The 26738-nt window shown below is 40.0% G+C and overlaps 1 protein-coding gene across 1 annotated transcript in view; it reads right to left on the bottom strand.

Moving 5' to 3' along the window:
* The window catches only part of LOC115494734 (uncharacterized), a 405288-nt gene that overhangs the window by 250779 nt on the left and 127771 nt on the right, over positions 1–26738 (bottom strand). Inside the window, exons 3-5 of the mRNA XM_072926020.1 lie at positions 23785–23878; positions 22964–23192; positions 20947–20994 (exon numbers count right to left, since the gene is read on the bottom strand). Of these exons, the coding sequence (XP_072782121.1) occupies positions 20947–20994; positions 22964–23192; positions 23785–23878 (371 nt within the window). The remainder of the gene's footprint in view (positions 1–20946; positions 20995–22963; positions 23193–23784; positions 23879–26738) is intronic.

The raw sequence follows: 26738 nt of genomic DNA, 5'->3' as shown, positions 1-26738 counted from the left end.
TTCACTATGTATCAGGACCAGCCACTTCAGAACAAAAAACCCAGATACTTTAGGCCAGGTCTAGGAGCCAAGGCTAAAATACCACAGTGGAAAATTCCTGTGGATGACAACAGCAGACTTCACTGATGGTACAATTTAACTTACATCAGACTCCCAATGGCTCATTTCTTCAATGATCTCCAAGTTCTGCCTCTGCTAACAACAGGAATGGCAACAATTTCAGGAAATGGAACCCATTTCTACCTTCTCACAAAAAGGACAGTGGAGTATGGCATACTCTATATAGCTCAGACATAAGGTTATAGACAAGTTTTGGCCTAAGTTCTTGTATATCATATTTTCAGCTGCATTTGATTACTTAAAAATCACCAACTAACACTGGTGATTTTCATACTATTTTTTCAGGAAATTACTTTAGAGATCAAGGAACTGTCACAGTGATTATAGAACTATATGCAAGTGCCATCCTGATAAACTCACCATCCCTGAGAGACATATAAAATATGAGATTCAAACCTGATATGAAATGCCAACCCAAAAAAGGTGGGAATTCAGCTCACTCTCCATGTTCAGGCAGATCTCCTTCCTTGGACTGCAGAGACAGTCAGTTGTCAGATTGACTTTGATCACTCCCTCAGGGCAGGAGTAAGAAAACCAAATTTCTACCACTAGAATTTGATGGTGAATGATTTTGCATCTGAATCCCAGTGTGGCCACGGGTCTTTCTCTTGGATCATACACCTAGTTAAAGCTTTGATTAAGGAGTTAGTAACTGAATGGTAATAGGATCATTCTCATCAGTGCCTCTGTATCAGCAGCAGAGTAACATCCCCCTATTGTTTCTGAAGCATAAATGAACTTGGCCCTAGAAACTGTGCAGCTGGACAAGTCCATTAAGAAAAAGTATAAAAAAAATAATGCATTAAAACACAGACTAAACCCAAAGGCAATGACCAGTCTGCCCTGTCACCCAGGTTAGTGAACATGAGCCAACATTTACCCTTTGAGCTCCCCCTTAGAGTGATACCTTTTCCTTTTCAGTCCATCACGACATATTTACAGCTTTGTCTCTCAGCAGTCCCTACTGAGACTCCAGGGATCCACCATGAATGTTATTTTTTTTGTGTTACTACTGTTAAGAGCCAACAGAATATATTCAGGAAGGAATTAAGAGTCCATGTTAATGTGATTTCTGTCATCCCCACGTGTCTTGGATTAGGTCAAACATGCTCTTCCTCCCCTTCCCCATTTCAACCCGGCTTCCCAAAGTATACGCTATAGAAGTAAGCTTGCATTAGCTGTACCTGCACTAGAAAATTGAACAAGCCAGGGATAGTTCTTTGGGATTACAACTAATGTCTGCAACACTACCTGTTCATATCCTCTTTACCTCCAAGACAAGATGGTGTACCTGTTCAGCATGGGTTCTGGGTTGGAGCTCATCCCTGAATGGTGTCTATAAATTATTTGAGAAATCTAGTTGGTCTAGGTCTAAAGCCTGCCAGAGACTCTTCCAACACTTTATTGTAGACAATGTGGTGCTTGTGGATGCTCCCCAGAGTTTTCTTTGATAGTATAGATATTGCTGTATACAACAGAAAAAGAAACTCAAAATCATACAGAATCCAGCGACCAGTGTTCTGGTTTTACTGGTTTTTTTGGTTTGTTTTCATTTAAACTCCTCATCAAAGTAGCCTTCTACAGACTAATATCATATTCTACTTGTTTACAAAACTATTCAATGTTCCTATGAACACCCTGATTGGCTGTCAATATATTATCAAACTTAAAGCATTATATTAGACACTGAAAATATTATGGATACATAAAACACACCCAGAAATTATACAACCCTTTCAGACTAGAAGGGGGTCTGTCTTTCAGACATCCATAAAGAAAGAATTTGAATTTCTCTTAAGGGGGTACCCAGTCTGTATCATTCAGAAGATCTAAAACAAACTGAGTCACCTTACAGAGCAAGCAAGCATTTACAGGTCTCTACTCAAAGAGGTCCCCATCTCTTGCTGAGTGTGACAGCTCCCACATGAAGGTCACTGGTTTCTGGGTTATTCAAGCATTCAGTGTTGATGTAGAGACGATCTGTTCCCACTCAGTTATGCAGACACATCACCCCTCAGTTTCACTGTACATTCTCAAGCACACAGACAGACACAAGGACAATAGTTTTAAATCCTTACAGAGTTTAAAACTTCTAAAGCTAAGATCTTCCCTGCTCAGAGACAAAAATCCCTATCTCTCCCTGGCATCATTACTTGGTAGCAATAACTCCAAGGTGTTGAGACCACATTTAGCTTTACGGAATAAAACATAACAAGCTGTCAAAATGTGCATAAATAAATTAGAGTCATTATTCCAGCTTAAGGTTCTGGGGACATAAACAATCCTCTTGAAGTTTACTGTGACATTTTTTGCAGCAGGAGCCAAGCATTAAAATTACGTCCTGTATACAGAGAGCTGTAAATGCATTCTGTCTTAGGGCCTGGCACTGTGGCATGAAATCAACAGGCCTGCCTTGGAATAGAAAATACAGCAGATCAGGGCCAATTCCCTGCCCCTGAGCACAAGTTTTATGGCACAGCCCATGTCCATATGGCTAAACTCTGTCCTTCTGCTCACTCCCCAAAGAGGAGTTCTCATCCATATCTGCTTGCTTGGAAGAGTCCCTGGCTCACGCTGCTGCCCTGACCCATCTCTGGCTCAGTTGCAGAGACCGCTGGCTGGCATGGGCAGAACCCTGCCCTGGAGTGAGCTAACACCCAAATTCCACAGATCATCAATGCCACTGCTCCTGGCCCTGCCCAGTGCACCAATACAGCCACAGTCTGGGACTTCTGCTAGGATATCACCCTAAATGTTTCATTTTTTGTAAGTGATTTCTGATTATATAAGAAATACAGAAAATGAGATCCAAAAAAGACATGAGGAATGAAGACATACACACATTTTGTGTGCATAGGTATATAAAGGAGCTGTACCAGGTGAGACCACATATCTATCATGCCCACATCACTAACCAATTACACAAACTTAGGAAATAGTGTGATATCAGAGTAAGCACACAGTGATACCTCCTCAGCACAGTCTCCTGCTACCCTTTGTGACTCAGAGACTTCCTGAACAAAAAGTGGTACCCTGGTATTTAAAAGCCTTCTGAGGATTCTTCTCAAAGAAAATGAACTCTGGAATTAAATGCTGCATAATTGAAAATCCAGTGAAAATAGGCTTCAGCAATTTGAATTATAAACAAGGAGCAAACCCATTCATTCAGAAAACACACTTTACATCAAAAGAGCATCAAAACAAGGGTGAATAAGGGTAGTGTCATTACGAGAAAGTATCAAGCTGAAAGCTACAATCTCTAAGAGCAAAATGGCACTGACATTATGCCAGAAGGCTTCTACTTGGGCTCAGTGCACATAAAACACAACAGAATCAAATTGAGTAGTGTATTCAAGGCAGAACCTGCTATGGGAGAAATCAACACAAAGGCTAGCAAGCCTGTGAAAATGCAGAATCCCTCCTATTTTGAACCCAACAACTTTTACAGCAATTTTTTTCTAATCTTTTTGGTACACCCCTTTAAGGTTTTGAAAAACCACCATAGCAACTGCATCTTTTAGGTTTTGATGGGTATTCTTGAGCTACTTGCTAAATCCATATTAGGAGCTGAGGCAATCATGGCAGTATGAAGGATTGTTCCATTCCTGAGTGCAAAATTCCACAAGATAAAACATTCTTGCATTTTGTCCAGCTGAAATACTGTATTTCCACTGAAAATGCCATACTAATAAGCTCACTGGTGATGTTTATCTAGAAATTATTAAGACAGAAATACTTTTGATTTCTGTCTCTCCTTCTCTTTTTCTTCAATGTGGGATCAAGTGGGTCAAACCAAAAATCTAAATGCATTTTTCCCCCACTAATAAAGAAATTGATATTTCTTTATTTTTGTCTTGATATATCAAAAACATACCAAGGTAGAATCATCCCGCTTTCCTTTTTTTTTTTTTTGTTGACTATTGAAATTTTGTTGACTATTGAATTTCCCTAGAAATTCACCTAGCACAGAAAAGTTCTTGCTTGCTCTGTGCTTACTCACAGTGACAGAACAATGCAAATGCAAGCTTGAACATCCATGATCGAACTCCTCTGAGATTTCTCCTCTCCTCCATATGCATTGTAAACATGACACAAATGCAATCCAATATTTTTATATGGGAAATCATGGAAAGCCACAAAAATTAATTTGGAGCAGATAACAGAATAATTCTGACTAGAACAGAAGTCCAGAAGAATACAAAGACTTCTGCCAAACTTGGGAAGAAGGTAAAAATACAACAGTGAATTCGTGCCTCTATAGATCATTATCTGGTGTATGTTAGAGGGATGTTGGTTATGTCATTTGATTCTCTTCTGCCAAAAATGTCCTCATCTGCAGAATAGTGACAGTAGTATTGCCAACTTCACAGGGATTCTCTGAGGACAATGATCTGCTTTCCAGTGTTCTTACACTGGGCAAGTATTAGATGAAGGACAGAGGAGCTCATCACCATCCTATGGCCTCCTCAAATGCCAGAGAAGCATTATAGAGTTCCTGGCATGCAGAGCAGTTCTATTCATGTGTGATCATTTTACCTACACCAGCATTGGCCTGCATTCCTCAGATCACTAATCACCTTCAGCTCAGAACACAACCACTATACCAATGCAAGATAAAAAATACAGTGCTTACAATTATATGTGTAATATCAAATTAATAGAGAAACAGAATAAATGAATCTAATAATATCAGATCAGAATATATTTGGGTTACAAAGAATTTAAGGAAAAAAAATGGTGGGGAAACACCAATACTGTGTAAAATGATCCTTCAGACTAACCAGCAACTCTAGTAAGGGCTCATACAGGAAGGGCTCAGGGATCAGTTTGGTAGGGAAGAGAAGCATTCTCATTATGTGTAAGCTGTAATGAGAGTAGTGGGGGTGATGCAAGCTCCTCAAAAATATTCCATTATCAGTGCAGAAACATCCTCTCAGAAGGAACAGTTTCATATGACAGTGTCCCAGAGTCTCTCACACCCCATTAGTGATCTCCATGGCTTGGAACATATATGGAAAAAAACAGAGGCATCACTACAAGAGCTCCCTGGAAACAGGTTAATACACAGGAGAGGCAGCTTTACAGAAAGACACCATGAGGTTCCCCATTTCTTTGCCTCTCAGCCTATGTTATGGCAGGATAAAGGACAGACATAATAAATATGGGAATCACCAAAAAAAAAAAAAAAACACAACCAAAAAAAAAAAACCCTAGGAAATGTTTTCCTGAAAATAGTGTATGTACAAGATTATATCCTACTCCTTTTGGCTCTGGTGGTTACAGTCCAGCTTACATAGGCATGCCTTATCACTAAAGACAGGCAATTAAATATGAGAACGGATGTCAAGTCAGTGGTCTGCATTCTTGTGAAACCATTTCACCATTCTTCCACAAACCAGAAAATATTTAGCAAGAGGTGTGCAAACTGGGCCCAGGTGCAAGAGTGTGCTTAAAAGGTGAGTAACGTCTGCTGGAAGCATACTAGACAGAAAGATTCAGCATGAAAAATATTTCCTTAGCTCTCCAGATATAGAATTTTATTCTTCTGGCCTGAAAATATTTGTTACTTTTATTCTGAAACTTTGAGTTTTCTATTCGTACTTCCAACAACAAACTGTCAACTGCTGTTACAAAATTTACAGTGTTTCACAGAAAAACCTACTGACCTCACAAAATATTCTTCTGCTTGCTCACATAGACCAAAGTATTTGAGCCACTGGAAAACACAGCAGAGAATAAAACATTCATCCATTAAAACTCACTTATCCATTCAGTTTCTCTCTAATAGCCTTTCAGAGCTTCAGTTCAGTGACATGAAGACTTCCCAAATCTGGAAAGAGGTCAGTCTGCAGATAAAGCACTTTCCAACAGCTTTGATGTCTCCTGGTGAAACTCTACATTACTCCAGAAGCCCCAGGGATATACACTCTAGCAATATAAGGGATGAAATTTGTCCTTGTGTTTTTGTACCACTAAAATCCAGCATAATCCTCATTTTGAAGACTTAAGTGAGACTTAAGCAGTGCATAGCCTCATACCAAGTCTTCTTTGTGTTGGCACAAATTTCACCCAGGCAAGACAATATTTGCTCAGGTGCAGTACCTTGGGTGAGAGTTAATCCCTTTCATTTCTGACACAATACTTATTATGTACAATAACTAATAAAAGCCACTCTTGAGATCGACAACCTACACATTTTCAATTTCCTCTCATGTACTGTAGCCTTTCATAAGGTCTTTTGATCCTGTACTGGTGTCAATCTTTGCATGCATATAGGTCACAAGAAAGTTCATCTCATGTTAATAGCCCAGCCACCTTCAGATACATTGATTTTAAGCCATTTCCACTTCCAAATTTCAATTTATCATTTTACTTCAGTTATTGCATTCTTCTCAAAGATACAAAGCAGCAGAGACAGTGATTTTGCTTGGACACGTACTAAAGAGGAAAATATCATGTCAAAAATCAAAGCTCCCTTCTTGTCTGGCCAGTTGGAGACACATGTGCACACTGTGCTCTTCCCTGTCAAGGGAAAGGTGGGCCATATGGGGCAGGGTTTTGGGGCCTACTGATCCAGGAGCAGCATTCCTGAGACAATGATTGGTCTGAAATCACACAAAATGCGGAATCAAATCATGTGGCCTCAGGAAATCTGAGCTGAGGACTCTGAATCTGGGGAAAGTCAGATTCAGGCACTGATGGAGGCACTCCTAGAAGAGCTCTGATGAACATGGAGCTTGACTGTACCCTCGTCCTCCTCCAGTCCCAGAGGCTGAGCACAGCCCTTCACAAGTGCACAAGCTGGATCTTGCTGCAGCCTTAAATCCCTGCCCAAATTAAAACATCCTCCATAGTTTTTTCTTTTTTTCCACAAACCGCCAGCACTGAAAGTTCTGCCTTCTTTGGTGTTTCAAACAGACCAGAGGCTGCCAGTGACAGAGTGTAAGACAAGAGGAACTGGACTTAATCTTTTCTGAGAAGGCAAACCTTACAGAAATGTTTGTTTTCACTCTGCTGTTCAACATTCCAGCTAGTGGGAAGCTTCAGGAACTTGTTCCAATGTCTTGTTTCTCCTGCTCCCTCCCATGGCAAATTGAAATCAATATTTTTAGATTCTTGTCATTCCCTTGAAGACTCTCTCTCCCTCCCTTTCTGAGGTCACACAAACTTTGCTTTGGACTCCAAACTATTAATTTTTCACATTACTTATTTTAGGTGTCTGAAAAGCTTCTTATTCATCAGCCCATAGAAGGAAGTGTTCTTTTTTATTTTTTTTTTTCCTTTTTAAGACAAGTAAGAGATACAGATCTCAGCAACAGAAATTAAGCCTCTTCCATGACATTGCAACAAGGTGTCTCCAAGCCTGACCTGAAGTCCCCCCTCATTGGCCCACACTTGCTGGCTTTTCTTCACGATCAGAGCACTTTGCTTCCATAGGACAAAGGCACAGAAAAAAAAAAAAAAAAAAAAAAAAAAAAAAAATCAGTGCCAGCTGAGGAAATTTGGAGTGATTTTCTAAGCAGGCAAAGTAACTGCAGGGAATCATAGTGAAGTTGAATTCATTTCTCACAGGTCACTAAACACTGTGTCAAATATTACTACCTTTTTGTAATCATGAGCTTAGGTTAGGTTTGCACTCTAACTAGATCCTAACAGCTGCATAGAGCAGTGTCAGTTTCAGGAGCTCAGCAAGGACTCCTGTCAGCTGTGCCTGGAAAAGAGATGAGCATATAACAGGAAGCAGCCTGCGAAGCCAGAAGCAGCCTTCCTCATTTACCAAAAGTTCCCTTTTCTGCTCAGCTCTTCCAGATTCATTTGGACTAGCAGAGGAATATACCAGAGCAGTCCTACCTGTCAGCAGGGAAGAATGTTTGTGCATCTGATTCCTCTACTCTCTACCAGAGCTTTGCTCTTGAATATCCTGAGGCTCCTGATAACCTCCTATATTACTGCAGTTGTTTGTTTAACATAAACCCATAAAATTCTTGAGATTGCCACATTGCCCTTTTCTCCTGCCCACACCCATGATCTCCTCATCGTCTTACACACAGTAAACAATTCCCCACAGGGTCCACATTTGTTGTGATAACTCACCAACCCATTAAAACTTTAACTCTGACACACACAATACAGCAAGCTTGTGCAGGGTTGTCAGGTAAGACTTTGCTGATGCACTCAGACTTTACCAATAAAATAATATTTTCGTTCTCAAAAGTATCTACTGAAGTCTCACAGAATGTCATAGCAAGAGCTATATAGTATTTTAAGGAAAAAAAAAAAAAAAAGAGAGAGAGAGAAAATATTTTTTACATAGAGACTTCAGCAAGTCAGCTTGTGTAGACAGGTTGGAAAGCATTTTGCAAAGTCATAAAGACAGTTTTGTTCTGTTCATTTATACAGTTCCTTTGGTGAAGTACAAATTGGATGCAAGTAGTACCATAATCAAGTATTTCTGGTTTGGTCCTCAAGAATACAACTTCAGAATACAACTGAAATCCAGATGATCCACATTTTTTACATCAGGTAAGCCAGGATGACTTTTTATTTTTAAATTTGCAAAAACAAATTTGCAAATTTCCCTATCCACATTTTAGGTCTGAAAAATCTGCTGAGCTGCTTCTGCTTGTTTGGAAAAAGTCTTAAGCTTAGATCAGCAAGAAAATCTTTCCTTACTGCATTGCTTCATGCCTGCCTGGGACAAGGTCCTGTTTTTTTTCTGTGCTCAGGATGTCTGCTTGAGGTGTGACTCCTAAGTCCCTGCAGACTTTTGCGAATATACTCTGACAGACTGTACTATGCACAGTTTCTTCATTCAGTTGTCTCTTAAGATGAGATTCTCTTTATGATAAACACAAAAGTCTACATTTACACACATGCATAGTATACATGGCCAAAAGAGAGAGGATGAAAGTATTAGTCAATCAGTATTAATAACAACCTTTGTTTTAATACTACAAATATCTGGAAGCATTTCTTTGTACATACCTTTCTGGAAGTCCACAGCCTATTTCCCAATCAAAGACAACAAGCTGCCCATGCAACAGCAATAAAGCTGTCACACCGCCTTCGGCTGTAACTAGCAATCTGTCCATACCCAATACTTCACTGAAAAAGAAAAGGTGCAGGCCCTAAATCTGGATGAATTGACTGGCAAAGGGCCATGTACCTAAAGTTCAGCTCACTTTTTTCTTGGCAAAAGCATTTAAATCCTCTAATGGAGATTTATGTCATTTTGTCTGGGTGCCTTTCCCACAGAGGCTTCAGAAATTAATCATGCTTCCTCCCCAATCACGGAAACATCCTCAAGTTAGCATGAAATTACCTTTCAATTTTACCTCATCTTTTCCACCTGTCTCTCTTCTCCAAAATACCTGTACTGGGTGAAAACATCACATACTATACTTTTACTGTATTTTACACTTACCGAGAATTGTATCTGTGATAGTTAACAAGATTCTGTAAATGATTATAACTGCAACATCTTCAACATTTTAACAATTGTTTTACAGACTTGGCTGGTGTTTGATCAGACTCACAGACACCTGTAAATTCAATATCTTTAGAGATATTTTCTTATTTTGCAATTTCAAAGAGCTCCAGACTTGGAATTCCAGCAATAAACTCCTCCCTTATTTATTATTTTTTTTCTGTGTTTCATGTTTCATAAGAAGATGTGAAGCACCTTGACTTACAGGAACTGAAAAATAAAATATGGAAGCAGGAATCTTTGTAAAGATGTTAGTTTAATGTATGTAAAATGAAAGATATCTTATAAAACCTATTAATTAAAATATTCCCAAACTAAACCAAAGTTAACTGCAGTATTTCCAGTCTACTTTTTACAATATCAGTTTCATAACTAATTATCTCACAATTACTAATATTTTTCCTTGATGAACTCTGTGCTGCCTCTTCCTAATGAAACTGCTGCAAGGTAATACAGCAGTTAGATGACAATGCAAATAGGACCCATTCAATTTGCACAAAAAAAGGTTGCAAGGAGCAATTAGCACTTCATTAATATGATATAAAATGCTAATTTGCCATATATCCCAAGTGACTCAAAACTCCTTTCCATCCATATGTGCAAATAATAGTTAATATGATGCAGTGAGTGTGAACCAGGTTCATGGTGCATTAGCTGGAATCCCTGTGTCAGTTTTCAGTATAATAGCTATTAGTTAATATGAGCAGTAGCTCACATTTAACCTATGACAGCAGTGTTAAATGATAAAAGGATCTGTTGGCAGCAATATCTCGTAATTCCACCCCTGTAAAGTTCTCCCTTCCTTGCTATCCAGCATGAAGCATTGGAAACTGACTTCTAATCTAATTTATAAAGCAGATTGAAATGAAGTGCTGGTAGCACTCAGCTCGGCTGCTCAGCATTTTGAGAAGCAAGATCATTCCTGGTGAATTGCACAGCTCAGGCATTCAAGCACTCACTGGCAGCTTCTAATGATCAAAGTATTTGACTTAAATAATTGATTTATTTATACCAGTAAAGAAGCTCCAGGGGGTTGTGAATATTATGAGATATAATCACACCACTAGGGAATTAGAAACACTCAGATGTGCCTTGTGCTTGCTAATGCCCTACGGGTGTGATTAGGATATCAGACATCAAAGGAATTTGCTCTAAATTTTTTCATATAATAAATTAATAAAAATAATTTATTTAAATAATTCCATTGATTTAACGAGACAGATCTGATGCAAGATAGTGTATGCAGAGAACTACAATGAAGTGTGTTGATCTAGGACACCACAGAAGCCCTGACCATCTCCAGTTAACACCCAAGCACCAGCAGGATCCTCCGGCTAGGGGGTCCCTTATCATCACCTCAAAGCTTACTGTCTGCAATGAGCATTCCCAGATACTTCAGTCAGCCTGCATTGTCTGAGATGGAGTAAAATGGTGCTCTCCAACAAATCCTTTCAAGAAGGGAAATGCTGATTAACAGTGACACACAAGGCAGTACAGCATTCTGGCACAGACAGGCAAAGCATGGCTGCAATATCTCATGGAGAGGTCCAGGCTCTTCTGGCCAGATTGTGTATTCAAATATTTTAACATCTATCTTAATGGCTTATATGGTTTGACCATTGCAGACTACATGGATTTTACAGCCTTTAATGCACTTCTTACCCCAGCATAAAAAAAAAACATTAGAGAAATGTTCTTCTGTCAGTTATAAGAAATTGAGTTACCCAGAGACCAAATAACCTGCTCAAGGGCACACTGACAGTCTAGGCAGACCACAGGATTAAACCTGTACGGGCTTTCTGCAATATGCTTTAGAAAAATTCAGAAATACCAGGTTTTCCACAATGATACTAAAGCAACAGGCAATTCACATCATGTTATCTTTAACCTAGTGTGTTGTAGGGGAAGTATTTAGATGTTCCACATTCAGAAGTACAATCCTTGTCTTTATCCCAGGACCCACAGGGACACATTTATGGCAGTACTAGGAAAAACAAAGGCATCGTTTTAGAGAAGAGTTGTGGAAAAACCCTGTAGATTCTTTCAGAGCCATAAAAAGGCATGAAGACAGAAAGCAAAATTTGGGGGCAATTTTTGCCTTGGACAAACTAGTACTCCAGGTGCAGAATACAATTGCTGTCCTTGGGTTGCTGAAAAAATTAGTGAATAAGACTCCTTGAACTGATGTCCTAATTTCCCTGGGGTCAGGCCTAGTCTGTTTTATACAGCTTTAGTGCCCTCCTAAGATGTTGCAAAAGAACTTCAGACCTGCAATGTTGTTTAAACAAGCCATGCAAGTTCTAAGTGAAGAAACCAACCACAATTATAAATTCCTGCAAAAGCAACAACTCTATCACTAAAATTAGAAAAGGAGAGGCATCAAGGGATTTGTTCATGCCTATGGGAAAAGCCTGAGACTGTGTTTGACTTCTGACACTAAAGCTTCATTCCCATCCTTGCATATGTGTTCTGATTTAGGAACAATAAGCATTGTATGTGCTGGCTAGGCCCACTATCAACTTATGCCACAGAAAGAGATACCCTTGGGCACATCACAGATCAGAAATCCATCAAGTGCTTTTATTGCAAGGATCACATCTGAAATCAACTCCAAATGCACACAAAATTCAATGTCTCTCTCTCGGCGAGTTCAAAAGGAATTCTCCTGTCTTGGAATTTCAGGATTTAAACTGAGCCCAGAGTCATGCAGTCCACTGAAAGTGCTACATGTCTCATGCTGTGTTGAAAACAAATGTACACATTTTTCTATGTTTATAACCCTTTTCCTTTCTTTACCTCATTTTTCCAACATGCACATAATAAGTATAGCCTGTCCTACAGATGTTTCATTAAAGTGCACAAGATGATTTTTTTCATTCCCAGCACTAAGGATCCATCATGGTGGACTGGTTGGGCTGTGGCAGAACTTCAGCAAGGGTGCAGACCCCACATTTAGGTAGGGCTTAATCTGCCTGTATGGTCTTGTAATATGATGTGTATTTACTTTGCTCTGCTTATGATTCTCATCTGCCTGGGCTCTCCCATGCCAATTTACCTTGTGGAACTGAGTTAAATACAATTACCACAAGGAACAATGAAAACTCAGAAAAAGTTTTTCTATCTAGGCTCACCTTCAAACAAATACAAAATATCTGTAAATCCCTGACATATCTGTCATCATTAGTGATAGTCATGTCACCAGCTTTGACCCCAATCTCAAATTTGTGTTGTAGCTCCAACAGCTACTGATCTGAGTCCTGTGTTGACTGTGGAGTCTCAGATGTGATCCCAGTTGAGATTATAATACAGTTTAATAATTCTGATCCTAGTGATATTCCAGTATGTATCCCACAGCATGGCTACCTTTTAGTTAAGACTGAAAATACTAACAGTCTACCCTTGAAGCAGATTGTCAAGTTTATACACAGCCAGCAGAGATCAAGGATTATTAACATCGACTCTCAGAACTGAGGTTTCTTTGAACAGCGTCTGTTTTGTTATCTGTATCATCCATGACCTGTGTGTTATTCTCAAGGATAACAACAGCTACACCACCTTGAGCAAACCAACTTCTTAGGAGACCAAAGTGAATCACTGAGAGAGAGCTCGCAACAGAAAGCAGACCAAATGTCTCAGCAGTGAAAATACCTATTCATGACTGGAGACAGAACTTGAGAGCCAAGGAACAAAACAGTATTAAAAGCTGAAGCTTATCAATATACTAGAATTTTCCATGTTTACTCATAATTGAAAATATTATTTATATGTATAAAGGATTAAAAATCCTCTCTGTGTACAACAATGTTCTTTGCTTTAGCTCCAGTTATGAGTGGACAGAATTTCTCAAAACCAAACCTCAGCAGAACAATCTCCGACACAGAAGAGATTGTACCAGAGTCTACAATTAACATAACACGAGCAGGCTGACCAGCAAGCCATGACTGAAGTCAGAAGCAGGAAGGTAACTGCATGCCAATACAGCTGTATGGACCACAGGACAAAAAGGATTCAACAGGAGCTTTCATGAGCAGGATCTGTCCTTAAAGGCTCAGCTGTACTAAATCAAGAATACTGTTAACTAACATATGGCTCTTTGCACAAGCTAAGTCTCAAACTTGCTTCCATCCTCATTCTCTTTTGCAGGAATTTAGTCTGAAGGTAACAGAGAATGAATTGCTCTGCCAAGTCATATCCAAGTGGAAGATACAAAGTAAAATTCAGTCAGAAAAGGAACACATTAGGGCATAAGAAACCAAGAATGGACTCGGCAATTGGAGTGGGCTTTGTAGCTTAAAAGCAGGGGGCAGCTGCTCCTAGGAGCAGCTTTCCCTTCTGCAGAAAGACACTCTTCCTTAGACTCTCTCACTGCATGAATTCAGTTAGAAGACTCTCTCCTTCATTCCAGTGGTTGTGTCCCAGGCATTGTGAAATATTAGTGCTGTCAGCATTTGCAGCTGTAGGAAGTCAGATATAAGCCCTACTGCCACAGTATGGCGCTGGCAGTGGAGCCTGGTAGCCCTATCACCAGCTAGGGCTTTCAGCACACAAAAAAAAACCCAGTTAAATAAACCACAGACTTGGTGATCAACAAAAGACCTGCCTGCTCATTCTGCCTGGAAAGGAAATTCCCTCCTTTTGAGTTGGCTGTTAAAGTGCCACTCTTCTCTGAAAAACACTTGATGACATCTTCCACCCAAACCAACAAAGCTTCTCAGCAGGAGTTTCAGATCTGAGAGTTAAGGTAGATGACTGAATCCACACTAGCTCCCCTGCAACAGAGAAAAGGATTTTTAGGGGCACTTATCACTCAGCAACTCTGAGGACAAGCCATGTGACAGATGTAAGGGCAAACATGAAATACTGTAGCTCAAAATTATCTGTCTGGGTACTGACTTCCTGGACACCCTCTATTCATGGAAGGAGTCATCCTACCTTGCATGGCAGCCTGCTCTGTATTCCTCCTTCCCATTTCAGGGCCAGTAGGGCCTTCATTCTGAGGTTTGCAAATTGAATAAACAAAATGTTTTTCATTGCGAGGCCACATTCAGTCCTTGGTGTATGTTTGTAATGATATAGCCAAAACTATCCAGGGAGGAACCCAATGACATGTTTTCACATGAGAGAGAAAGAACATTACTTATCTTTGCAGACCTTTATATTGCTCCTGATAAAATCAGTAGGAAATTTGTCTTTGGTTTCAAAGAGAATACAAAGCTACGCTATAAATTTAAAATTGAGTTTTCAAGGTGTTAGGGTTTTTAAACTCCTGCCTTTTTCAATAAACTTGCAAAATAGGACAAGCTTCTTTGCCACAAGTAAAAAAAAAAAAAAAAAAAAAACAAAAAACACAGAACTCATTAGTCCTTAGCAGCCATTGTACATCACAGAAGCACTGTTTCTTAAAGGGCATCCCCCTTCCAATGAAGAACTGCAATGCTTTCTAGTAAAATGTCCAAATCTAACTCCTCATTACTTCAAGTTCCCCAGCCCGTGGCCAGCCTGACAGCCTTGGAGTGTGTGAAAAGATGAATGTAATGAGTATACATTAACGTTACACACTTTCCACAGTTCTTGTTCTGGTGTGACCAGATTTATGTATGGAGTAGTTTGAGTGTAATTCATCATGATTATACATAGCATTGACTGCAACATTTCTGCAGGTAGCACCGTCTCCAAACTCTCTTAGCCATGGCTGTATAAAGGAAGCGAGATGTGACACAATGTTAATTTGTTTTGGTGGCAAGACTCAATTAAAACAACATGACAGAGTCTAAAAAAATACTAATCTGTGAAAAAGTGTGCAAGTGAGTTAAGTAAAACCTTCAAATATTGCTTTGTTCATGACAAGCTGTGTGGGCTGACAGCTTGTCCCAAGGGAGTGAGAGGTCTTAGAAAAAGCCCTGCTACAAAAGGACTGGCTGTTAAGGCAAATCCCCACCACTCAGAGCCCTGAGGAGGGTGAAGCCCAGCTATTGGTGCCCAAACATAGAGAAGACATTGTGAAGGAAATATGGGGGATGAGAATGGCAGTGGAGGAAACAAAATAGGGACTGCCTCCCACAAAGGGGAACAACAAACCTGTAAAAATAAGGAAGAGCTTTTTCACTAGACAGATTTTTAAGAAAGAAGGACATATCCCATGACTTTCAAAATGTTACCTGGGCTATTAATGATCTCCATGCTAGCACAGCTTGAAGCTTTGGGGGAGACAAGAGGGCAGGTTATTTAAAGTAAAATGGAAACACAAAGAGGACTCTTTTCAAGTAAAAATCAATTCAATAGCTGCTATCTTCAGAGGAGAAAAAAAAATAATAAGGTAACCTCAAGTATTACTGACTTCCCATTTTCATCCCAAGTTCTACAATAGCCAGTGTTGTTCCCAGAGCATCAGGGTCCTCAGGCCTTTTCACTCTCATTTCTAAGAGAATTGCAGTTCAATGACACCGTGTTCTAAAGCCCTTTTTTCCCCACCCACAAGCTATAGCCATGAATATAATGAAAACTGTTAGAAATAGTCATTTTAGACAGTCTCAGTTGAGAGTAGGTGAGAGAGAGGAAGAAGAGCCATGTAAGGAAATTTGAGTCTCTGAAGCTGAGAGTAACTTCACAGAACCAGGATTGTTGAAGGGAAGCAAAGCTCTCTTGTTGGTTTACACTGTCCAGGGCCACAAATGGATTATAATTGAAAACAATAATAATAATTTACAGTTAGAGAGTGCTTTTAATCAAAGAATTTGGAAGTGATTTGATATATTTGCCTTTCTCATATGTCACTACACCTCTCTTTGTAATTACTCCTATAGCTGTTTCATGGCATACCATACAGGAGTCCTGAAAACCAAAATGCTATGCCCCATAATGCAGAGCAGCTAACAGGACCACATAATCCCTCCTCCCAAGCTCCAGGTCTCACCAAAATCCCTAAGACATCTATACAGACAATGCTGGTAAGATATGACTATTATGACTAAAGACAAAAGAAAACATTGAAGAAACATTCATACTCTAATGTTGTTCTTCTCCTAAGTTCTAACACTTGAGCAGTGAGAGAACAAATTATGAAAGAATATAGCCCATCTGTGAGGTTGGATTTACTTCCTCAAAACTTTTGCCTCCAAGAACCTTCTCATATGAAATGAATCTACTAAGGGAGAGGAATCCATTTGCAGCATCCATTCTTCACAGTGAATTGACTAACATGGAGGTTGTTCCCACAAAGTAAGAAGAGTATTCAGCTGTGGAAACATAACTGAAAGACATCTGTGCAGTTCTTGGAGTTCTTGAAAAGAAGATGTGGCCTGGAAGACCCAGGACAGCCCATTAGCAGCCTGGTTTTTCTCATGACATGAACTTTCTTGCATACCCCATGGCAGTTTCCACTAAGAGCAGTATTGCATTTGTTTAAATTTGCATTAAGAACAGAAATACTTTGTTTCTTAGAAGGCAAAAACCTCCCAGAAATTACTAGATGAGCATCTCTGCTTTCATTTTAAAAAATAAAATGAGCTGTCTCTGTTGTGTGTCAAGAGCTACAGGGTCTACACAGAGCTTGCGACACCCAATCTACCAAAGAGGCTCAAAGCAGCTCACAGACCTAAAACAATGCCAGCAGAGCACTCACAGAGAGGTGACAACAGAACAGCCACATGGCCCTGCAATATTTCAGACAGACCTGCCCTGAGACTCTGGTGGTCTCCAAAGAGTCTGTGAGAAGGAATGCAGTGGCAACAAGCATTATTCCTTACTTTACCCATATTCTACAGCTCCTGTCTGGGCCTGGTAATGCTGTAGTTCATCTCTTTGAACACAATGAAACAGAGTAAAATATCATCAGTAATGGATAAAATGGTCAAAAATAGCATAAATAATGGATAAAACAGTTCACCTCCAAATCTCCCAGCAAGCTGCACAACACTGAACACGATGACATCCCTCTCACTCACAGAACAGCCCTTTGCCTTGAGACACTGAGACAAAGTGGAACAGGATGTACCACGCATTGTTTTAACAAATTCAAAGTTTCTTTTGGAAGGTCATCTCCTGTGCTGGCAATTCTGTGCTCAGGAACCGACAGCAACAAAAAACACACAGCCCAACTGAAGCGATGCTGGATGGGCCCTTGCATTGTGAAAATTACAAATTTGCAGCACAGTGCTGCTTAGGAATTGCATCCACAGGCCCCACAGCACTGTGGGCACCCTGTGAACTCTAATAAATGTGGCAGAACAGATCAACTACAAAACCTATGACAAATTATTTCTTGTAGAGGCACCATATATTTGTATCAAAAATGGGTGTGCTGCTTTTGAACAAATCATGGAGAGAGCAGTGTTTGCTTGCAAAGGCCTCACACACCAAAATGATACTGACATCTCCACAGAACTACCTTAGCTGACTATACAGCAAGCACCTCTGTTGATGCTGGTACAAGAAAACTACAATAACATAGGGAGAGTTGGGGAATCCCAGATTCTCTTTCCCCATCTCCCAGTTGCTACTTGATTATTATTTTCATTTCAAAATCCCAGAGAAAGAGCTGGGGATTTAAAACATATTATCAACATTATAGCAACATTTGTGGAACTTGGATGTAAGTAGAAAAGTGGTCAGAGGGAAGACTTTGGCAGAATTACTTGAAACTTGGTCTGTGTGCACTGCTGGAATGCTTAATGCTTCTCCAACAAAGTTCCAGTTTTGTTTTACAAGCATGGCAGCCTTTGCACATTAGCACATGTTATGTGAAACATCACCCCGCTTTCCCAAAATAGCAGCTCTAATGAGTTTCATGGTGGCTGTCCTGCTGCTCAGCTGTGGGTTTATGAGCAATACAAGGAACCAATAAGGTGCCTGTGCCCGTGCACTGGCCCAGGCAGGCACACTGCAGAACGGCTTCTGCCCACACAGGCACTGTGTGCTGGCTAATATGAACAGGGAGACACAAATACAGCCACACCACAGTTCATTAATAAGTTCAGATGAAGTAGTAACAACCTTTTGAAATTGTTCTACAAAGTCTATCAAAAATGTAGTAGTCTGGATACATCTTTTCTTTGGAAAACAGAAGCTAAAACTCACTGGTACAGATGACAGAGGTTAAGCCTCTCTCCTCCAGCAGACATACAAGAGATAGAAGGAAAGAGACAAAAGGATAGAATGATTTCCATGCTCTCCTTTCTTCCACTATATGCACACAAGCCCCTCCAGAATCCAGCAGTAAGCCTAGGCTCCACCTGAGGGCATCATCTTGACACAGGGATGCACATTAGGTTTACATGCAGTACTCAACCTCTAAATGGGAATATTAATACTTATCTTCTATTCTTTAAGGCTTCTGTAACAGGGCACAGGGCTGGGCAAAGCAATTTGGCTCATCAGGAGATATCAATCATTGGTACAACTTCAAGAGCCTAAAGATAAATTTCTCTGGCAAGGTGGATCACATGGATTCTATGGAAGTATGAAAAGCAGGCAACATGCTGTAATCCCAACTCTTAACATATGATCAGACACATACTATTCTTCTATACAAAACATCACTATTTTGCCACATGGCAAGAAACACACACACAACCAGAGAGAGAAGTGGAATGACAAAAAGTCACCTTGGTCCATGACCAGGGAGAAGGCACATGGCCATAGCCTGTAACACAACTAAGAGAGATCCTGGTAACTGTGTCTACAGCAGAAAGATTCCAAGCACACAGCTGTAAATCCAAGAGCCTTTATACCATAGAGTCCAATATACTGCCATCATAGAAGGAAAGAGTTTTTCACATATGACAATCATACAAGAAGGAGTGCCCCATCAAAATACGCAGGCAGTCTGCAAATCACTCCCTGCCTACAGCTGCAGTGCTCTTGAAGGGGCAGGTTATTGGCCTTGAGCTGAGTGCATTGATTATACAGTCTAAGCTGGCTATGACTGGCAAGAGGTTAAACTGGGCAAACCTACCACAGTGGGACAAGTTATTTATAGCTTTTAAGATCTCCCCACCACCCAAAGAAGCTCAGGAAGGTGAACTGCTGTGTTCCCATCAATTTCCCCCTACAAGATCTAGGGGGAACTAGGGCTAGTTACTATAATCATGTCCTAGTTCATAAGATCTTGCCCTCCTTTCTGAGAGTGCATTTACCCTGGTATGCATTTGCTCAGCCTCTCACTATCACACATACAATTAAGTTCAGCTTCTAAAAGTTCTACCTGTAATTGGAGCCAGCTGCAACCTTTCTGACACATACTAATTGCCAGTAATGATTTAAGTGCAGTCAATTCACATGCTGCAATTGTTTTAAATAAAGGAATCTCTCGTACCTTTTCCCTGAGAAAAATCTGTTAATCTTTGCTGCTGACTTATCAAATCCTCCAGTCACCTGTTTGCCATCATTTTCATGAGCTGATAACGTGTTTATTAAAGCCATAATATGCAGGTGGAAGCATAAAGGTCTCATTTGGTGGAGTATGAATTCTGTCTCATAAATCTGTATGGAAAAGCTTCGTTTCACCCTTCAGCTATGCCTCAGAAAAGAATAGGCTCCAAAATAGTATCTTTTATTCTTTTCAACTGAAATATTAGTTCTTTTAAGCTTAGTACATATCTCAAAATACCATTTAGATGTGTATGACAGGTTGGTTTTTGTTAAGCTCCAGATATCATCACTGCCTATGATAAATCTATCTAGCCTTAGTTAATTTCCATTTAATTGTATTTGCCTTTTAATTATTTTTCATATATAAAAGCAAGTTCTACAAAATAATAGAATGTCATGTGGATTCTACAAGGTTGGTTTAAGAGTTCTTCCCACAAACTATTTTAGTTTCCTGCAGAAGACCTGACCTGAGATATTGCAGACAACACTCTTCTGGCAGAATTAAACCAGTATCTCTTCAGAAGTTTTGATTTCCTTTCTGCAGTGTTTGGGGGTTATGGCTGGGAGTAGAAGTGTCTGATTGTTTTTTAAGGCATGCCAGGGAAATTACTACAGTATGTGCACTGGGTTTATCAGTCTACTTTTTCCACCACCGAGTTACTCAGAGTGGACAGCCAGATAGGAAATGGATGTTCTGCTGCAGCTGAATTCACTGGATCTTTGTCTGGTTTATGTGTGTGTGTTGTACTGAATGCACTTAGCTCTTGCAGCATTCACTAAAACCCAGCTTTAAATGGGGTCTAACCCAAGTGTCTGCCATCTCTAGAAAGACATTCATAACCCTTGCCTCACCTGTGAGATTCTGCAGGAGAAAAAAATATATGGACCAGAATTGAAGTGAGGATGTTCTGCCAAATATTTTTAGCTATCTAAAAGAGAAGAGCAATAAGTAAAAAGAGAAAAGTACTTACCGGCCACTCAAGGAATCAAGGCAGGCTTTTTCATGTGAAAAAAAAAGCCTGGATCAAAAGAGAAAATGTATAAGAAAGGAAAACAAGTTGTAAACAAGAAGTAAAACCTAAATTATGTTTGAGATAACCTTTCCAAGTATAAGAGGAATTTAATCTGAGTTAGGATTCTTTGAATTGACTCTTGGAAATATAAAATAGGGATCTAATTCTAGGACAGTATGTGGTTTACTATAAAACAAATCTAGCATATAATAATTTCCTTCCACAATTCCCATGACTTGTGGCACAGACCCAAACCCTCTTCCATGATTCATGTCCAAACCTCTCAGGAGAGATGTGATGGCCAGATTGTTAGTTTTAGTGTATGAGTAGTTTGGGTGAAATGACAAATGCTAGCACTCAGTCACACTGTGGAGAAGCAATGACCACAGCTATGAGCAAAGGGCAGAGCTCCACTGGTGGTTTATTATTAGCATCTTGAATATGCATAAAAACGTGGGGTTTTTTTAAGGTAAATAACATTTTCCTACCTAACTGGCCAGTCCTCAGGGACAATTTGTTAGTCATTCCACAAAATGAGCCAATTCCTCTTTTCCAGAGAGGAGAACAGAATGTCTCAGCAGATCCAGTAGTCTACCGAGCTGATGTTCCGAGGCGCCTTACAACTCCTGAAGTCTGCTTCTATGCCCAGTAATCTCCTGAATCTGCATTTTACACAAACTCTGAGCCAGTGCTGACCATGCCCAGACTAACACCTCCTGGAATAGTCTTTCCTACTGCTGAAAACCTTGCCAGAGTAAATAATGTACCAGTTTGCTGATGCAGCCTATTCCAGAACTCCTCCTAGCTTTAACCTTTCCAAATAGTCCTTAAATGCAAAATACAGTTAATCTATGCCTCTGACGCATCAGATTATTCATTCCAAATTTTATGTTTGTTGTCAATTACCCCCTTTTTCTTCTTGTTTGCAGATTAATCACAGATCAATCCATCAAAACATACAGAGAAACAAGTCCTAGCCTCATGGTCTTTGCTCACAACTCACTGCTCCTGATATAAGAGTGAACATTTATACCACATATTATTTCCTTCTTGTCCCTGACTACCTGGTTGAAATTCTTGAGTTGAGGAGAATACTGACAAGCATCAAATAATATACACACACAGCATTGCAGAAAAATAAAAAGGCATTTTTACTAAAATTTGTGAGCATTCCAGATTCACCAGCTGTTCTAAAAATACCTCTTAGATATCCCAGTATTAGCAAATGAAAAAGAACTGGAGAATATAAAGAAAAAAAAAAAGAAGAAATAAACAGAAAAAACCTTGCAACCTTTGACTGTAAAAGCTATCACTGGAGAGATCATATTATGCAGTTAGTTCTATATAACCACCTCACCTAAAACTTGTGGCAGTTAGAGATAATTCAACAGAGGAAAGCAGAAAGGCAGAGGTCTCCCTCAAAGGGCCAGCAACATCCTTTTTTTTTCTCAGAGCAGTTCCTACTTCATGTGTGGTGTTCCACATGCCCACTGGACCACAAGCTCTAAGTAGGAGTACTAAGCCAGTTATTCCTGTTTTTGAAGGGGAAGTGAAGGGAGAGATAGGAGATGGAAAAAATGGTGGTGACTTCTGGAGAAGCAGAATTTGAAGATCAAGATTTCCCAACTGAGATTAGAAGAAAAGACAGCTGAAAGAAGAACTATGTCTCCTTGGATATTTTCCAACACTTCCCAAAATGTATCTAAACAGGACCAGTCTTATCAGATAGAGGCACTGAGAGATGTATGTGAGCCAGCTGACAACCATGTGAGCAAAGGAGGGCAAGGGACTGGCAACATGAAAGCTCAGGCTACTGCAGAGCAGGGGAAAGCATATGCTGCAATTTCCCAGGCTTCCCCTTAAGCATGGAGAAAGGAGAGGAATACCACAGAAATAAAGCAGGCCGTGCCTGAACCCCTGGGTGATAAACACTTAAAGACAGGGTAGAAAAGAATTGCTTAGAGCCATTACAAACCTAGCAGTGCAGAGTTCAGCCTGGGCCAAGGCACTCCAGCCTAGTTTGCCAAACTTGGAAGTGGCTCCATACAAACCTAAGCAGCCTCTTACTTTCCTATCTGATGGGCTCTTAATGCAGTTCCTCCATCTCCCACGTGTGAAGAGTTGTAATGTTATGTTCTTACTTGCTATAGGATACCAGAGCTGTAATAGCAGTAGAAAGGCTGGAGAGAAATCAGGACGAGAACCTAGGATTAAAGAAAAATGTATTAGTTGTCATTAATAAAAAAAACCCTAAACAGAGTTGCAAGTTTCTGTATTTATCATGTGAATTTCCCTTGAAAACAAACAAGCCCTAGTCCCCTGAGGACTTTTCTAACAGTCACTGAAGGTAGCTAATGAGGCAATATTTAAGAGACCTAATTATAAGAAAAAATAAACTTTGATAACCATCTTATCCCACGTACAGCACAAATATGACTCAGAGTTTATTTTAATAATCCTCTCAGGTTAACACAACACAGTCCAAGCTACACTGTAGCAATGCAGCTACTGAGAGATCATGAAGAGGAGCTAGGAAGTCATCCACAAAAGGATGCCTGACCAAACAGAGGTGAAAGACCAGAGATGTGATATGGAGGGCTGCAAACAGCAGCCTTGAGAAAGCAGTGCTTTGCATTGCAAACTCATATCATTATATCAGTTTTGGCCACTTTACTCTGATCACCTGTGTCAACAAGGCATTTCCTCTGCTCTGTACCTTGAGCCACATTGCTGCACCTGCCCTTGAGGGAGGAGTTATTGGATTAACCCAGCTTCCTCTTATCTGTGTTTACTCACCAAAATTACTGTGCAGAGAAAACTCCCAGAATCGTCCCGGAGCTGCAGTTTCACTCATATGCAAAAACTCAAATGTGGCATTAAACATGCAGACCTTAAAAAAAAAAAAGAAAAAAAAAGTTACCTCATTGTGAGTAACCACCACAAGCCAAGCTGGGTGAAGTCACTGGGGATTTTTCTTTCCAGCACGCCCACACCACTGGGACTCTTTCAGAGGGACAGACACCTGCAGTGCTGCTGGGCAAAGGCAAACCTTTTTTCTCCACTTTCCCTGAATGTGGGGAGAAGAAAGTAGGTAACCACCAGAACAGACAAGGAAACAGGTTCAGACATGTTACTTTTGCTGCTTGTGTTGGGTCAACAGGAAAAAAAAAAAAAAAAAAAAAAAAAAAAAGGAGTAATAAGGAATTCTGCTTGCTAACACTAGTGTTGGCTTTGCTCCAAAACCATGACCCTTACAACGTGTCACTATAGGATTGCTGGGCAAGCTGCTAGAGTTACTGAAGCAAGAGAGAGAAATCCCCAGATTTCCTACTGTGTGTATTTCTGCATAGCATGAGCTAACCATAACCCCCCTGAGATAACTCTTGGTTTTAGTCTCAAAATGGCCCCAAAAAAAGATACGCACACAAAAAAAAAAAAAAAAGAACTACACAACATTTATCTTTAAAGGAAGTAAATTCTGATAACCAAAGACAAAAGTCTCCAGGAACACTTTGTTACTTAAAGCAGCCTTCTAATCCTGAACTGGGAATAAAATCTCAGAACTGTATGCCCAATTGCTGAGATGGAGCAAGATACAGCTCCTAATGGATCTTCCCATTGAGCAATCGGCTTCTTCAAGGTGAGCAGAGATTTCAACTGAAGGATAAACAGGAAACTGCTAATGACAACCTAAAAGGTTAGATAAGGAAACAGGTTCCAAAGTACCTTATATTTATCTACCTGGCTTTCACCTGCAGATACTTGTCCCCACTTACTGCCTCCTCTGCAGGCCATTAATGACCCACTATATTGCTTACAGAAGACTTCACAGTAAGTCATTTGTGTGAAAGAACTGTAAACTCATATCTACTTGGGAAAAATTGAAAATATTCTCCTTAAAGGCAAAGAGAACCTGTAAATGGTAATTTGCCTCTGCTGAGACCATTCTCTAATAGTATAAGCCTGTACTTAGTCAAAACCTTGCATCTTAAATGCAGGAACTCCAATGATGCTTCTTCAACACATCTGCTGAACCTTTAACATGCTGTTTCTAAGGAACTGCATTTTTTCGCAGCATCCTGAGCTCAGGAAGCTCTCATCATGACATCAGGGCCAATTTAAAATTCAATGAAGATAAAACATACTGATGCAACTGATGCAAGTTAAAGTTGGATCTTGCAGCTTTATAAGCCCTTGTGCCACTTCTGCAGACAGACAAGCAAATCCTGGTCAAAACCAGCCTATACCCACAGTTATGCCAAACTGCAGTTTCAAAGAAATATTCCACGATTTTTGCAAAAGTGAGAAGGAGAATAGGGTATCAGCATACTGAAATATTTTCTTAGCCTATCTTCTAAGTACTTATAGCAGTGCTTCTGAAGTCCCCTTCTTCTGTCAAGTGGAAAATTTCTGAGATTCCAGAGGCCCACATGTGACTTGGCTAGAAAAATGCAAGGCCCAACCTTTTAGCATACAGGCCACCCACATGAACAGATCACTCACAGGACCTGGGATAAGAAGTCTGAACTCTCAAATAAATGAAGAGTTTGACCTTGCAGAGCTTAAAATCAAATCTAGGGAGTCAAACACACATGAATACTGTGGCCCTTTGCTGCTACAGCTTCCTGATAGGAGAAGACAATGATCAATGTTGAAGAATATCTCAGTTAACAGGAATGTAGAGTGTTGACAGAGGTATATCAGAATACTAGACATTTTAAGTTGTTGGGAAGAAGAGATGGGAAAACCCAATTTCTCACTAGAGGAAGACAAACTAGGACAGAAATCAAAAAGAATAATTCACAAATAGTGCTGTCAAATACAACCTGCTAAGCTGAGAAGACCTCCACACTTACAAGACAGAATGCATCTAAGGTGTTGTGGTAATTTGGTCCCACATAATTTTCTGGTTGTTTGTGAGTTTACATAGCTGCAAGGTAATCATTTTCCCCAAAAAATCATCCGCCAAGGAGGTTTCTAGTGATTCACTTGACTTCTAAAATAAACACTATCACAGCTGATTATAAGCACTTACCCATGCTGTAACTGCTGTCATGTTCAGATACACAGGAGTATAACGCTACCTTCAATAACAATACCAGAAAAATGACATTCATTTTCTAAGTCAAGCAAGGTCTTACTTTCAGCTTGAGGGCATTCAGCTGTCTGCCTGTAATAAGGGAACTTTTCAATGTCATCTCCAGGCAAGCCCAATGTTCAGGAAAAGTTCTACAAATCAAAGCACAGACCATATGATTTTGATGACAACCCGCTCACCCAAAGAGAAAAGTGCAGGATGCATGCAATCCTTTGCCTCTCCCCAGTCAAACCAATACCTTTATTTGCCCTGCAATGGTTTATAAACTGAAAAGAAAAATAACAATGGCTATTAACCATCTGCTTCTCACCCCATTACAGCTAAAATGTGGTCAACTGAATAATTTACTTCTTTTTGCTCTGCCCGGGAGATAAGACTGGTGGGAAGGAAAATTATATTCCCAGCTCCTAGCACAGGAACAAATAAGGGACCTTCAGCAAATAGGAGAGAGATGAGAGAGAGACATAAGGAGGCCCCTATTTTCTGGTAGAGATGGAAGAGGGGATACACTGAGCACAAGAAGGCAAACCTGCAACTAGCAGGAATGTTTGAAGAAGCAGTAGATGGGAGAGGAGCCTGGAGAGACCCCCCAGCGGAAAAACGGTGCAGGGAGGTCTCAGCGCCATATTCAGGGCTGCAGAAGACACATCAC

This window comes from Taeniopygia guttata, chromosome 3 (genome assembly GCF_048771995.1).
Source record: "Taeniopygia guttata chromosome 3, bTaeGut7.mat, whole genome shotgun sequence".
NCBI classification, from domain to species: Eukaryota; Metazoa; Chordata; class Aves; order Passeriformes; family Estrildidae; genus Taeniopygia; species Taeniopygia guttata.
Note: the sequence above shows the minus strand (reverse complement) of the source record. Positions and strands in the feature narration are given on the sequence as shown.